Genomic DNA, 13307 nt, shown 5'->3' on the forward strand with positions numbered 1-13307 from the left:
ATGGAACGGAAGGGTTGGGGCATACGCAGAAGTCAGAGTGGCCAGCTTTTCCCGACAGAATGTGAGGTTAAAGAGAGGGTAAAGCCTTGGCCGGAGCCCCTGGCAGGACGGAGTTGACCTGAGTGGATGCAGCAGGGTTTGGGGGTAAGATCGGAGTTCTGTAGGATGGGCTGACTTTGAGATGCCAGAGGAAGAGGCAGCCGGTCTGTGGTGGGGACCTCGGGGCGTCTGGGCTGCAATCCAGCCACAGGTGCCTAAAGCCGTGGGACCTGATGGGGATGGAGAGGAGATTCGACATCAAGGGGCCGAGAGGGGCTGAGGAACCAGCACAGGAGCTGGGAGAATTCACATCCCCGGCACCCCGACCGCTGCCTGCAAGATGAGTGCAGGTCCCTGGGCCATGCACACCGTCCCGGGCCTCTGCAGTGCTGCCGAGAGAATGAAAGAGTGAGTGTAGCCCTGACCCTAATCGGAGACCCCAGCGAGAGGCTTTCTGAAGGAGGGACCAATGTGCTTCCAGGTTGGAAGCTCTCTGAACTCGTCAGCAACGGAGCTAAGTGGCCACTAAGGTTCCGGGGCACAAGGCCTCACGTGCCTGTCACATCACACGCAGGGCAGTGCCGCAGGCCAGCGAGGGCTGCTGCTTCCTCGACGCTAGGAACTCACACTGACTTCAGTTGACTCTGTGAATAAGGAGGGGTGTACGGAAACAAGGATTGATCCTCTTTTGCTTACTGGAATCTTTTAATCGTTTTCAGCTTTGAATTAGGAGCTGACTATTTCAAGCAGCTTTCATTCTGAGAAGGAGTTTCAGAGCCATCTTCTCTGCAAATCCCAGCAGAACCCTCGTCATTCAGATCAACTCAGGTGCTGATTCCGAAAAGCGCACTGGAGCTGCCATGGGCCACCCCGGCGACGACATGGTCTCTGCGGTGACTGTGACGCCACAGGCTCAGTGCCAACGCGAAGGGAGCTCGTGATGCAGAACCTGTAAACCACGGGTGGGGCTGTGTCCACAGTCAGGTGGGAAGACAGTCTTAGTATCAAAGGCTCTTTCAGTTACCACTGAACACAAACACCAAGCCCCTTGAGAGAGCAAAGTTAAAGCTGACCCCAAGTCACTGTGGAAAGTACCAGAGGATCACAGGGGAGGCTGCCTCACACTCGGGGCTCTGTTCCCTCCTCTGCAAAATGTGCTGTTCTGAGGATTCAATAAACTGGTCCCTCTGAAGCACACAGCCATGCTTGGGGAGGGGAGACAGGGTTACTGTGCTCAAGGCAGCTGTGGAGGGGGTCCCAGTGGGCTCCCCTTCAAGCTGGATGAGCCACACAGACACCCAGACGTGTTCCTGAGTGCCAGACTGTCTGAGGTGCAGCAGGACTTGGAGCTCCTCTGTGGACCGATGGCAAGTGGCCTCCTGGATTCCAGCGCAGTGAATGGCAGTGCCAGGCTGGGCCCTGCCCGTCCAGACTGCACCAGTGCCTCCCAGCAGGTGGTCTGCACCTGCACCCGGGCTTTGAGCAAATGCTCACTTGCTCCCGCTTGCATGCTCTGTCCTCGACCATGGTGTCCTTTCTCTGCTTCACAGGCTGGGAACTTGCAGACTAGGTGTGTTTGTGTGAGGAGATGCGGGGTCTATCCCTCCCTCTTATTCAGATGGACGTGAGCTCAGTGACTTGTCCTGACGTCCAGTAGCACCCACACACCTGCCCTGGCTCCGACAGACACAGTCAGGAGTATACAGATGGCTGGTGCTGTCACTGAGTCACCCCTTTTCCATTCCGGTCATGAAAGCAGCATAAGAAAGCCAGCAGTGAAAGGGGTAAAAGATCACTGAACAAGAGCTTCTTTTTTTAAAAATTTTATTTAATTAATTAATTAATCCATTTTTGGCTGTGTTGGGTCTTCGTTTCTGTGCTAGGGCTTTCTCTAGTTGTGGCAAGCGGGGGCCACTCTTCATCACGGTGCGCGGGCCTCTCACTATCGTGGCCTCTCTTGTTGCGGAGCACAGGCTCCAGATGCGCAGGCTCAGTAGTTGTGGCTCACGGGCCTAGTCGCTCCGCGGCATGTGGGATCTTCCCAGACCAGGGCTCGAACCCGTGTCCCCTGCATTGGCAGGCAGATTCTCAACCACTGCGCCACCAGGGAAGCCCCCAAGAGCTTCTTTGTGTCCTTCAAAAAGCTTAAGCCACATTGCCCTAAAGGAAAGACGTATCAGCTTAGATGTTTCTCACGGATCAGAGCAGGTGGGCAGGGGCGGCCTTGGAGGTCATCAAAGAACATGGGTGAAGAGCTGACGGTCTGAGAACCGCTGTCAGCTCACGGATGGGGTTTCTTCTCGTTCCGCCACTGGACTGCGTGCGTTGGAAGACGCGGGGCAGGTGGAGGGACACGAAGGCCGAGGTAGAGGGAAGGAAGGCCCGGCACCACTCTGCTGCTCTGTCCCGTTCAGACGAACCTCTCCTTTAAGGCCTGGTGGGTCATCACGGGTTTCTGTGCACACACACGGACACGTCGGCGTGCACACAGATACACGGGCGAGAGCACGTGCACACTCATGCAGGCATGGGCACAGAAATACACGGGCGAGCACAGAGGAACACATAAACGCACAGGTGTGCACACAGGTAGACATGCACTTAGTTGTATGACTGTGTGTACATAAAAACACACACGGGCACGTACACAGGCACACACACACGGGAGAGCACAAAGATGCACACAGCTGCACACATGGGCTTGCTGGTCAGAAGGCATCCGTCAACCCCCTGCCGGGTTTTTTTACTCAATCTCTCTCTGCCTCTGTTTCCCCAGCTATGGGTCAATGACACCAGCCCTCATCAAATGGGCTGTAAAGACGGAAAGTATGTGACAATCTAAAGCTCTGAAACACGGAGGGTGCGTTCTAATTTGAAAGCATGTAGACTTTCAAGCCCCCGCTGGCGATTTCTTATCGCCCGCCATCAGCCCCTGGGGATGGCCACGCTCTGGCCACGGTCCAGGCGGCCTCTTCCGGGCTCAGGTGGGGCCTGGCAGGGAGCCTCTGCCCTCTGTCCTTTCCTGTCGTCTGGGGTGGCCTAACGCTGGCTGTACCGGACACGTGTGCCCCATCTCCCCGTCTGCCGACACACGGCTCGCACACAATCATCAGCAATGAGTACTGTGAGATACTCTGAAATCCCGTTTAAAGATGGAGTTTGTGGAAAGAACAGAGCGGTCGCTCTGTCCTCCTGGACAGCGAAGCTGTCGACGCAGACTCTCGTGACCGCTGTGAAGTCAGAACGACTGCTGGGTGGTCGCAGCCAGCGAGTGAGATGTGAGTGCGGACAGCTGTGGGGATGGGGGCGTCTGGACCCTGATGTTGGCCACTGAGACCTCATGCCCACCCCTGGGACGTGGGCATGACTCTGGGGTCCCTAGAGGTCAGCTGTCTCTCGCCGTTGCAGCACTGTGTTTGCGAAGTGCCGTGGGCGCTCCAGGAAGTTGACACCCCCATCAGCAAAGCTGGTGCTTTCACCAGGCTCTCGTGCGGCTGGAAACACCAAGGACCGTGGTGCCAGAGAAGGGTCTGCGAGGTGCACTTCTGTAGGCATCAAGGCCATGACCCCGCTGGTCCAGCCTGATGTTCCCTGGGCTCTGGGAGGAACCTCAAGCTCTTTCTGCAGAGAGCCCTCTCCCACGGAAGTCGGGGGACAGCCTTGACCCCGGCACCTGCACGGCTGGTTCAGCTGAATGACCTTTACGGCGCTGGGCGGGCAGGTGGGGCTGCGTGGGGAGTCCTCATTGCCTCATGCGCTGTCCCCGTCCCCAAACCCAGAGCCCCCCAGGGCCAGGCGACCCCATCTCTGGTACACTGTGTACCTTTAAGAAATGTTTTCAATTTTCCTTTAGATCTTTCCTTGATTTTACTATTCCTGTTAGTGTACCCCAATTCTTTACTTTGAAAACTTAAGATCAACATGTTAATCTGACAGAATTTTAAAGCCGCCTCAGTGAAAAGAGAAAACTTACCGCAAAGCTGTGGTTGGCGGTTCCCTTCCTGCCGTTGGGGTTTCTCTGTGTCAGGGATCCGCGGGACACGGATTTCCGATCGAAGGAGTCATCATCTTTGTCTTTGAGGAAAACAGGAGGGGGGCTGCTTATTAATCACAAACTTACCCCAAACAAGTGTCTTTGCTTCCTAAGAAATTTTAAAAGGAGCATAAAAACAAATGTGCCATCCAGGACGAAGCTGATGTCCTCGTCACCATCAAGACATCAAGGCAGGCTAATTACGCCCTGTGCTCTGTGTAAGAAGGTGGGGTGCTGTGCACCATTATCAGGACGATTTACATCGCAGGATAAGGAAACCACCGCTGCCACCACCATCAACACCCTTAGGTGCTTCAGGCAGCAAATTCCAGGTATCCAGACACCACGTCACTGCAACGGCCCCTGAGGGTGGCCAGAGGGCACTGCAGTGTCCTTCGGGCATCAGTGGCATGACATGCCTGGTCCCATGGGTTATGTAGAAATATGGGGCCCCACTTGGCCATTTTCACGCCCCTGAGCTCACCTCCCAGGCCTGGGGGACGAGGGAAGCAGGTGACTCTTACCTTGACTTTTGGGGTAATTACCGAGCTTTCCCCTCACAAGATAGGGTGCAGCCACAACCTGGAAGAAAGAAGCCGTCTCTGGGCGTCAGTACCTTGTTGTAATTGTTAGGAACACCGGGAGCTAGGTTTGGATTTCTCATCATTCCTGCAGATTCGGATTAATCAGGGCAACTGTCGTCTGTTCCTGGGCAATATCTGAACTTTTAACAATATTAAAATGCACGCCATCAATAAATTAAGCAACAAATGCCGGAATATAAAAGAGCTGCTTAGCTTTCGGAGAACTGCAACTTTGGGTGGGTACAGTGGAAAAAGCACAAATTTCAGCCCCACAGAGAGGTTCCAATCCTGTCGCTACCCCTTACCACCGTGACAGGGACGATGTACGTACTCTCTCTGAACTGTCTCCTCATCTGGAAAATGGGCCAGCAGCCCCTTTACAGGATATTGGAAGATTAACTGTACCCAATACACTCTCAGCGCCCCATGGCTGCCGGCCCCCCCACCTTTCTTTCCCTCTCCCTTTCCTGTTGCTCACTGCTCTACTCTGGGCTAATTCATTCTCTGTTTTGCCTCTTCAGCGGGGAAGCGAGAGCAAAACGGCCTGACTCCCTGAAGTCCTGCCAGTGCCTGGCCCCCTGGGATTCAGCCTGGCTGGTTTTGCGGGCTGTACCAGGAGGCTGGCGGCAGACGCCTTCAGGCTGGGCTTCCCGGGACAGGTCAGGGAGGACCACAGCCCCGAGAAGAGGGTCGGGGTGGAGCCGGGAGGCCTGCCTGAGACCGTCTGTCGCTGGTCTGTGTGGTCTCAATCCAGTATGTCTACCTCCCCGACCCTCAGGCTCCTCATCGGTGCAACAGGGGGGATATCCACACCTGCTTACCAGGTTTTTTGAACATCAAATGGAAGGATGGAAAAAAAATACCGTTTTTAACTATGAAGAGCTACCCACTGCTGTTGTCATGAGAAGCACAAATGACTAGATGCTCGTTATAGCTCACAAGGGGCGCATCAGGCAGCAGGCAGGACCTGGAGCAGACGCCCTGCTCTGTGGGCCCCTGGGACGGGCACCGCCACCTGCACCCCAGTCACACCCCCGAAACCCAGGAGCTCCTGCTCCCTCCCAGGCCGCCCCTCCCCCGGGCCCTGCAGCCCTTAACGGCGTCACCGTCTTCCTGATCAGCAGGCTGTGGGGCGTCCCACCCATACCCCACATCCACCCTTGTGCCGTTTCATGCACACCGGCTCCCGTGCTTTGCTCCCACGGCCAGGACCCGCGGCTCCCAGCGGAGGCCTGTCCCCAGGCCCTGGAGCCTGCTGTGCCTGTGAACGTTCGTCACCCAGGACAGGGGGGCGTGGGGGGCAGTACATGCCCAGCACCTGGCCCCTGTGATGTGCACCGTCTCCAGGGCTCTGTATTACTCTCAGCCCGTGACCCTGCCTGGGGTCTGCCCGCCTCCTTCCCCTCTGCCCTCTGTCCCACCCTCCCACTCTCCTGCCGGGCTGTCCTGGATTTTCCCTGACAAACACCCTATGGGGAGGCCAGCCTGTGAGACTTGCCGGGTTCTTAAAGTCCCAACGTTTCAGCTCCACCACCCCCGGACTTGTCACGTTTCTGGAAAAGTCGGGCCAACCGTTTACCCGCTTCCAGCCTCTCGGGCTTGGACGGAGTAACACACACCTTGGCCTCACCCGAAGGGTCTGCAGTCGGATCCTTAGGGCTCTGGCCAAACTGCCCAACAAGCCGGGGAAGAAATACCTGGAGAACAAGGAAGGGGCCTGTGCCTTATGACTGCTCGTTTGACCTCCTGCCACAGGGCGGGCGAGCAGGACCCAGGGATGGTGTTCTCTTTAGTACTCGGTCTGCAAGGCCGGGATGGCACGTCAGCACCCACAGAGCACACACCGCTCCAGGGCTCTGCGCCCAGGGCTGCTGGGTTTAGCGAATTAAAGTACAGAACGCCCAGTTGGCTTTGAACTTCAGTTGAACGCCCAGTTGGCTTTAAACAATGATTAAATTTTTTTGGTATAAGTATGTCCCAGATATTGCACGGGGTATACTTATACCAGAAGATGACTTGTTGTGAATCTGAAATTCAGATTTGACGGGGCACCCGGCAGCCGCACCTGGGGCTCCCCTAAGAGCACTTGTCATCCTTGTGCCACATTTCCTCACACTGTGATTCGTCTGGAGGTTCCCGACTTGAATCGGGGAGAAGGATGTTGGTCTCACGTCTCTGTCGTGGGCAGGTCCCCATCCTGCTACTCTGTCACACCCGCCTTGAAACAGCGCTTTTATTAAGCCCGCCAACACGAGGTGTTGTTCAGCTTGCTTCCTTTGGACTTTGAAGTGTGTGTGTGTGTGTGTGTGTGTGCGCATGTGTGTGTGTGGACCATGTGGCTGTGTTTCCAATTCTCATGCAGGAGCTGAGGGTCCCCCCCACATGGCACTATTTTCCGTTAGAAATGACACTAGCAAATGAAAAGGAATCCCAGCACAGCCCAGGTCACTGATATCAGGAACGGGAGGCTGGCAGATTAAGGAGGAGGGCGGCGGCTGCCCCGGGGGACTCTCGCTGCCAGGCCCCGGGCTGCCCCGTGCTCCTGGCCAGGGCTCCAGGCACGACCCCCAGGGCCCTGCGGCCCCTCCACTCACCGGGAGGTTGGATTTCCTCCGGGGCTTTGCCGAGGTCCTCACGGTGAGCCCTGCAGCCTGCAAGGCTGCAATCCTGGACTCGATATCTGAAACCTGGGGGAACCACAGACAGACAGACAGACAGATGTCACTTGGATGTCCTTTCTCAACGTCACAGGACAGGAGGAGCAGCTGCCCCCGATTCACCGATTTCATCATGCTTCCCCTAAGATGGGTGACCCGCCCAGGGCCACTTCCTGGGCGCCCCATTTTCAGCCGTCTTCCATGGCTGTCGGGAGGGTCACCCCCAGGCGGGGGAGGGGCCCCATACATTTTCTGGGGGCTCATCCACGAGGGACGGAGGGAGGGGTAGTGACCGGGGGAGAGCTGAAGGCAGAAGCTTCTGGGGACGGGAACCGGGCCCCCTTCAGGTCCGTCCAGATCCCTCCGACGGCCCCAAACCCTTCCCATGGTCCTCGGGGCTCTCTGGAATCCGCCCTCCTCTCAGACACGCCCCTTCTCGCTCCCTCGGCTCCAGCGCAGGGCTCCGCTGCTGATGCCTGAACAGGCCAAGGGTGACACCGCCTCGGGGCCTTCGCCCGGGTTGCCTTCTTGTATTTGTATTACCCCTTCCTGACCACCCCTCGGGGCCACCCCATCTGAATGCTCCCTGGGGCTACCCTCTCCTCAGTCTCGTTGACTTGTTCTCTGTCCCCTCCCACTAAAAACATAAGCTCCACGAACGCAGGGGCTTGGTCTGAGGTGCTCATAGCTGCATCTTTTGTGTCTACACAGTGCCTGCCATACTTGGGATCCCGACTGAGAACTGTTTGCTCCACAAGAAGGAAGAAATGAACGCAACGTTCTCAGGCTCACTTGCGCCCCCTAAGGTGCACGGCCTGGGGACGCGCCCCTTCTTCCTCGGGGACGGAAGGGCACTTGCTGAAGAGAACAGAAGCTGGAATGAATGGACACTGGGTGCTGGGTCCCCCGCACTCGGATGGGCAGACCTCCTCTCCTCTGGGGTCACCAGGGGGAGGGCAGAGCAGAGCCCAATCACCTTGACTGTCTCTGGGAGACCCTGGTTCTGTCCTTTGACCTTTGCACACCACTAACACAGCTCCTACCCTAACTCAAGCCCAGGACCCAAGTTTACAGGACGACCCTCGGTCAGGGTCTGGTCCCCGGGGCTGTCCTAACATCTAAGCCTGCTTCTGGAGAAGCCCTCCTCACGGGGCAGGGAGGGGTAAGTGTCAGCATCTTCCTTCCGTGGCTGAAAACGCCGCCTGTCTCTTGCCAACCTAAAAGGGAAAAAGCGCAGGGGTGGGGCGCAGGGGGTGGCGTGGAGGGGGATTCCCACGGCAAGCCCCAGGAGCCTGTCCCGGAGCCGACAACGTGGGTTGCTGCGTGTGAGCCCTGCGGGGGGCTGGCCGCCCTCGCCAGGCCTCCGGGGCCCCCACTCCCTATTTGGGGGAGACACCTGCTCCGGGGCCGCCGGGGCTACCTCGCTCTCTGTCCGCTGCACCTCAGAGGCCGTGGCGGCCACTCTGTCCTCCAGCTGCGACAGCTCCTTGTCTGTGGTCCTGCTGGGCTGCACGGGGTCCTGGGGGGCCCGGGGCCCCTTCTCCCGGCTGGGCGTTTGGCCTGCAGCCGTGCACACCTAGGAGAGGGAAGCGCCGCACGTGACCACCAGCAGGGGAGGCCGCAGGGCTCCCACCGACACACGCCCCACCCTGAAGGTGCTCCTTTCGCTACGCCAGGAGCTGCCGGGCCAGCGGGGCAGCCCGTGGTGGGGCGCCGTGTGCAGCTGGGGCCTGGCCGCTGGCTTAGGCACAAACTGCGGACCCCTGGCCCCGCCTCCGAGTGTGCTGTGCCGAGGTCGCTCAGGCAGCCTCACCTCCTGGGCGGCCCCGGGGAGGTGCTCGACGGGGGTGCTGCCGCCCGGCTCCGCCCCGTCACCCTCGCCCTCCTCCTCGGATGAGGCCCGCTGGTCACTGACGTGGCTGATCAAGTCCTCCAGTCTTCTCCTTAGGGCCACCTCTTCCACGTCGGCGTCTGTGGGCTTGCTGCCAGCGGGACACTGAAATGGACGAGCGGCTGCGTCTCAGTGGGTCCGTCACCTGGAAGCACTGAGAGGAGAAGTAGGGCTCCAGAGAGCACCCCGCCCCCAGCACCCCCGGGGCCTTGGCTGGAGCTGCGGCCTCACCTACTCCCCGCACGAGCTCGGCCGAGGCGCCCGTGCTGCCCGTCTGCCAGAACCAGGCTCCGAAGGGTGGGATGTCCCTGGCGATCCTAACAGCGCCCACGCCGTCTGAGACGCACCATGTCTGGACTTCTCTCTGTTCCCAAACTGGGTCCCCAAGCCATTTCCTAGGGTTTAAGCATCCTTACGGCGCCAAACCAAGACCTCAACCCGGACTGTCTGCATCTGCCAGTTGAGGCTACGGGGTGCTGACAAGTCTGTTCTCTGGGTTTTTCTCGGTCCCCCCGTGGTAAGACTGAAGTACACGACGGCCGTGTGGCCTCAGCGTCGCCCGAGGGCTCAGGGGTGGGTCCTGAGCTTGCATAAGCGCAACGGCATTCGTGCCCACTGTCCCTGGTATGTCTCCGTGTACCAGGCTCTGTGTCCACGGTCTCTCCCACGAGCCTCCTGTCGGCTTTGCAAAGGGATCATACTCCCAGACACTGGTCCGGAGCCGACTGAGAAGTGTCCACAGTGTATCTGTGACTCTTGGAAAACTGCAAAGTTGTGTGACCCTCACAGTGATGCCTTCTACGACACGGTGAGCAGCACCCTTTACCACGCATCGCTTCCTGAATCTAGAGCCAGGGAAGTCTGTCACCCCGCGTGAACTTGGATGAGTTTCATACAACCCAGAATATCTATTTGTCGGCCTTGGCTGGTGAGAAACTCAGAGCTAAACGGTGCTCATTTCTGGAAATCTCTCCTCCAGAGTCTAGCTAGGCCTCTGTTTCTGGAAACTATTTTTCAGGGTTGTATTTTTTGGTCATGATTTTCTAAGTCTCTACGAGCGGGTGGGAGTCCCTCACTGATTCCAGCTCTTACGCTAAGTCCACAGGTGGGGAAAGGGTGCTCAGAGCCCCTCCTTTGCCCGGCCTCACTCAGTACGCATCAGGTCAGGGCCTGGACCGCAGTCAGCTCCGGCCGCCACCCCTTCCTGCACTCCGGCCAGTGGTTCACTGAGCAGCTTTTTGTTTCGTCTGCCTGTGGACACGAGCTTTATGTGAAGGGATTTAGCGTGTTGGTTTTCAGAAGTGACCAGAGTCATGTGAAAAAACCAGAAAAATGGCCAAATTATCCCAACTGCCCTTTACAGCCCAAATAACTTGAGAGTGGGTAATGAGATTTAAAAGTTAAGGGCAGGGACTTCCCTGGTAGCAAAGTGGTTAAGAATCCACCTGCCAATGCAGGGGACACGGGTTCGATCCCTGGTCCAGGAAGATCCCACATACCGTAGAGCCACTATGCCCGTGCGCCACAACTACTGAGCCTGCGCTCTGGAGCCCACGAGCCACAACTACTGAGCCCGTGCGCCACAGCTACTGAAGCCCGCGCACCTAGAGCCCGTGCTCCGCAACAAGAGAAGCCACCGTGATGAGAAGCCCGCGCACGGCAGCGAAGAGGAGCCCCCGCTCGCCACAACTAGAGAAAGCCCGCGCAGCAACGAAGACCCAACACAGCCAAAAAAAAAAAAAAGTTCAGGGCAGTTCCATCCTGTAGAACTTGCTCAGGCCAAAAACCCTGGTGTCATCTGACCCCTCTCTTTCTCTCGCCCTGAATCCATCCCCGCTGGCTCTGCCTTCAACAGGTACCCAGGGTCCACCTCCCATCACCTCTGCTGCCCTGCCTGGTTCACCCGCCACCTTGTCCTGCCTGGACAGTCCACCAGCCTCTTAACTGGCCTCCCGTTTCCACAGCCTGTTCTCAGTTTGTCAGGCAGAGGGCTCCCTGGGGGTCGGGGGGGGGACGTGAGCAGGGAGGCCGGTCGCTCATTCACTCACTGGCTGTCTCTCCTTTAGCCCACAAAGCAGACGTCAGAGTGTGAGGTGAGGGTCCCCCCAGGACCGCCTTCCGGGACTCTTAGACCCCCCTCCCTGTCCCTTCCTTCGGGGAGTGAGTCACCCGCTGACGCTGCTGATGGGAGGGGGCCTTCTGCACCACGATGTTACACCCGCAGTGCCCGTCGGGCCGGCTTCCGGCCCCCTCGGCCCCGGGTGCTCCTGGCAAGCAGAGGGCAGTGCTGGTCATCACTTAATTTTCTCTGTGAATGGAACCAAGCAGCCTCGCAGACGAGTGCCGAGGGCTGGAGTGAGCCGACAGGGAAGCGGCATGTTTACTGGGATGCTTTTCTACAGGGTCCCAATTTCCTGAAGACGCTCAAAAATCAAATCTCCTCAGAGGCCACAATGGGTGAAGAGAACCCCTGTGATGATCGGAGGGTAGATTCTGTTGGGTCTGATGGGAATAAATCTTTCTCTCAGAGTAAATGGGGTTGAGAAACTTCAGAATCCCCTTGAGAAATGGGAACCTGATGCCACTCCAGGCAGGAGCTGATGAGGGTGTGGGGTGGAGATTTATGAACTGCTGTTAGAAGGTGGTGGTGTTTCTACTTGGTAAATAAAAAACCCACACATACAGACACACACACACACGCATGCGTGTCCAACACACATGTATGCATACAAACACATATACACGTGATGGCAGCTGGCCAGCACAACAGGATACAGCTGGGGTGACCAAGGTGTCTAAGTTTGAACCCCGAAAGCCCTATGTCCTGGGAACGCTTTGGTTCCTGGTGAAGAGGGGCGCCGGTTGCCCTGGTGATGCTGGTGGGGGAGAGGGAGGCCCAGAGGGGGATCTGGGTCAGCCTCCAGGACGGGGGGGAGGCAGCCCGGGGGCTGGGCGGCTGGGGGTGAGTCCTGGGGTCCTGCGGGCCACCGGGCCTGCGTGGGGGACACCTGCCACAGGCTCAGGTGAGAGGGCCTGTCCTGAAAGCATCCTGAGGGGCAGAGGGCCTCTCCCAGGCTGCGCGGGGGCGCTTCAGAGTGTGTTCCCAGCCGGCCACGGGCTCTGGAGTTCCTCTCCTGAGGGCCTGGGCCTGTTTCCTCAGCTAAAACCCGGGGACTGAAACTCTGTCTCTGGGTCAGCCTGGCCCTGCCGGCCCACAGAGGGTGTCAGACGAGGGCACCTCCTGTGGGCGAAGGTGGCTGTGGCCCTGGGGGTGCGTGGCTCCCACTGCCCACCCCAGCTGCCGGCGGAGCTGATCTCCAGGGCCCTCGGGCGCTGCAGGGAGGGGGCCGGGTGCTGGACCGGGGCCGTGGCTCAGGCAGACTCGGGGCAGGGCCTGGGCCTGAGCACTGCCGCCCCTACGCCCACAGCTACCCGGCTGGCTGGCTGTCCCTCAGACGCACATGTGCACATACACTCGCATTAGACCAAGGGTTCTGTTCCATTCACCCCCCAGAAGGTGGCCCCAGTGCGCTGGGTACGCCCTCACACACAGGGTGGGAGGAGACCCCTGCCCGCTCTGACGGCCTGGACTCCCGGATACTGCAGGACCAAGCGAGGTCCCCGGGTCTTCGCTGCTCTGACTTCCTAGCCCCTCTCTTGTTACATCCGCACCAAAGGCTGCACATCTGCACCCCTCTGAGTTCTCCTGCACCTTTGGCTGGGCCCACAGATGCCCAGGCTCCAAGCACGGCAGACGGCAGGGGCCTGGACGGGGCAGACGCCCGCCCCCACCCTCAGCTGTACGGTGGAAACCCGCTCAGCTCTCTGAGCCCCAGGCAGGAGCTCCCAGTCGAGAGTCTTCCTTGCAAAGCCCGTGTTGGTGCCTCAACCTCCCTTAACAAAGGGGCTTCAGCGGGTCAGCAGGCGGTCCCCGGCTGACATGTACTTGTTCCGCTCAGAGATCTGCAGCAGAGGGAGGGATTCAGTGGCCGGAGGGCAGAGCCACTCCGGCCAGCAGGACGCTGGCACCTACCACCTCAGGAGCACCAAATTCCCAAGCAGTGGAAGGAAAGGTCAGGCCACCATTCGTGATGTGCCCTGGG

At 58.6% G+C, this 13307-nt stretch overlaps 1 protein-coding gene across 1 annotated transcript in view; it reads right to left on the reverse strand.

Annotated features, from left to right (window-relative positions):
• Positions 1–1911: 1911 nt before the first annotated feature.
• MLPH (melanophilin) overlaps positions 1912–13307 on the reverse strand; it is a 41048-nt gene continuing 29652 nt past the window's right edge. The window contains 8 exon segments of the mRNA XM_082395982.1: positions 1912–2494; positions 4013–4113; positions 4597–4654; positions 6276–6353; positions 7251–7343; positions 8734–8889; positions 9127–9330; positions 9332–9358. Of these exon segments, the coding sequence (XP_082252108.1) occupies positions 2450–2494; positions 4013–4113; positions 4597–4654; positions 6276–6353; positions 7251–7343; positions 8734–8889; positions 9127–9330; positions 9332–9358 (762 nt within the window). The 3' untranslated portion in view covers positions 1912–2449.

The sequence above is a fragment of the Balaenoptera borealis genome, assembly GCF_965194805.1.
Source record: "Balaenoptera borealis genome assembly, chromosome: 6".
NCBI lineage: Eukaryota > Metazoa > Chordata > Mammalia > Artiodactyla > Balaenopteridae > Balaenoptera > Balaenoptera borealis.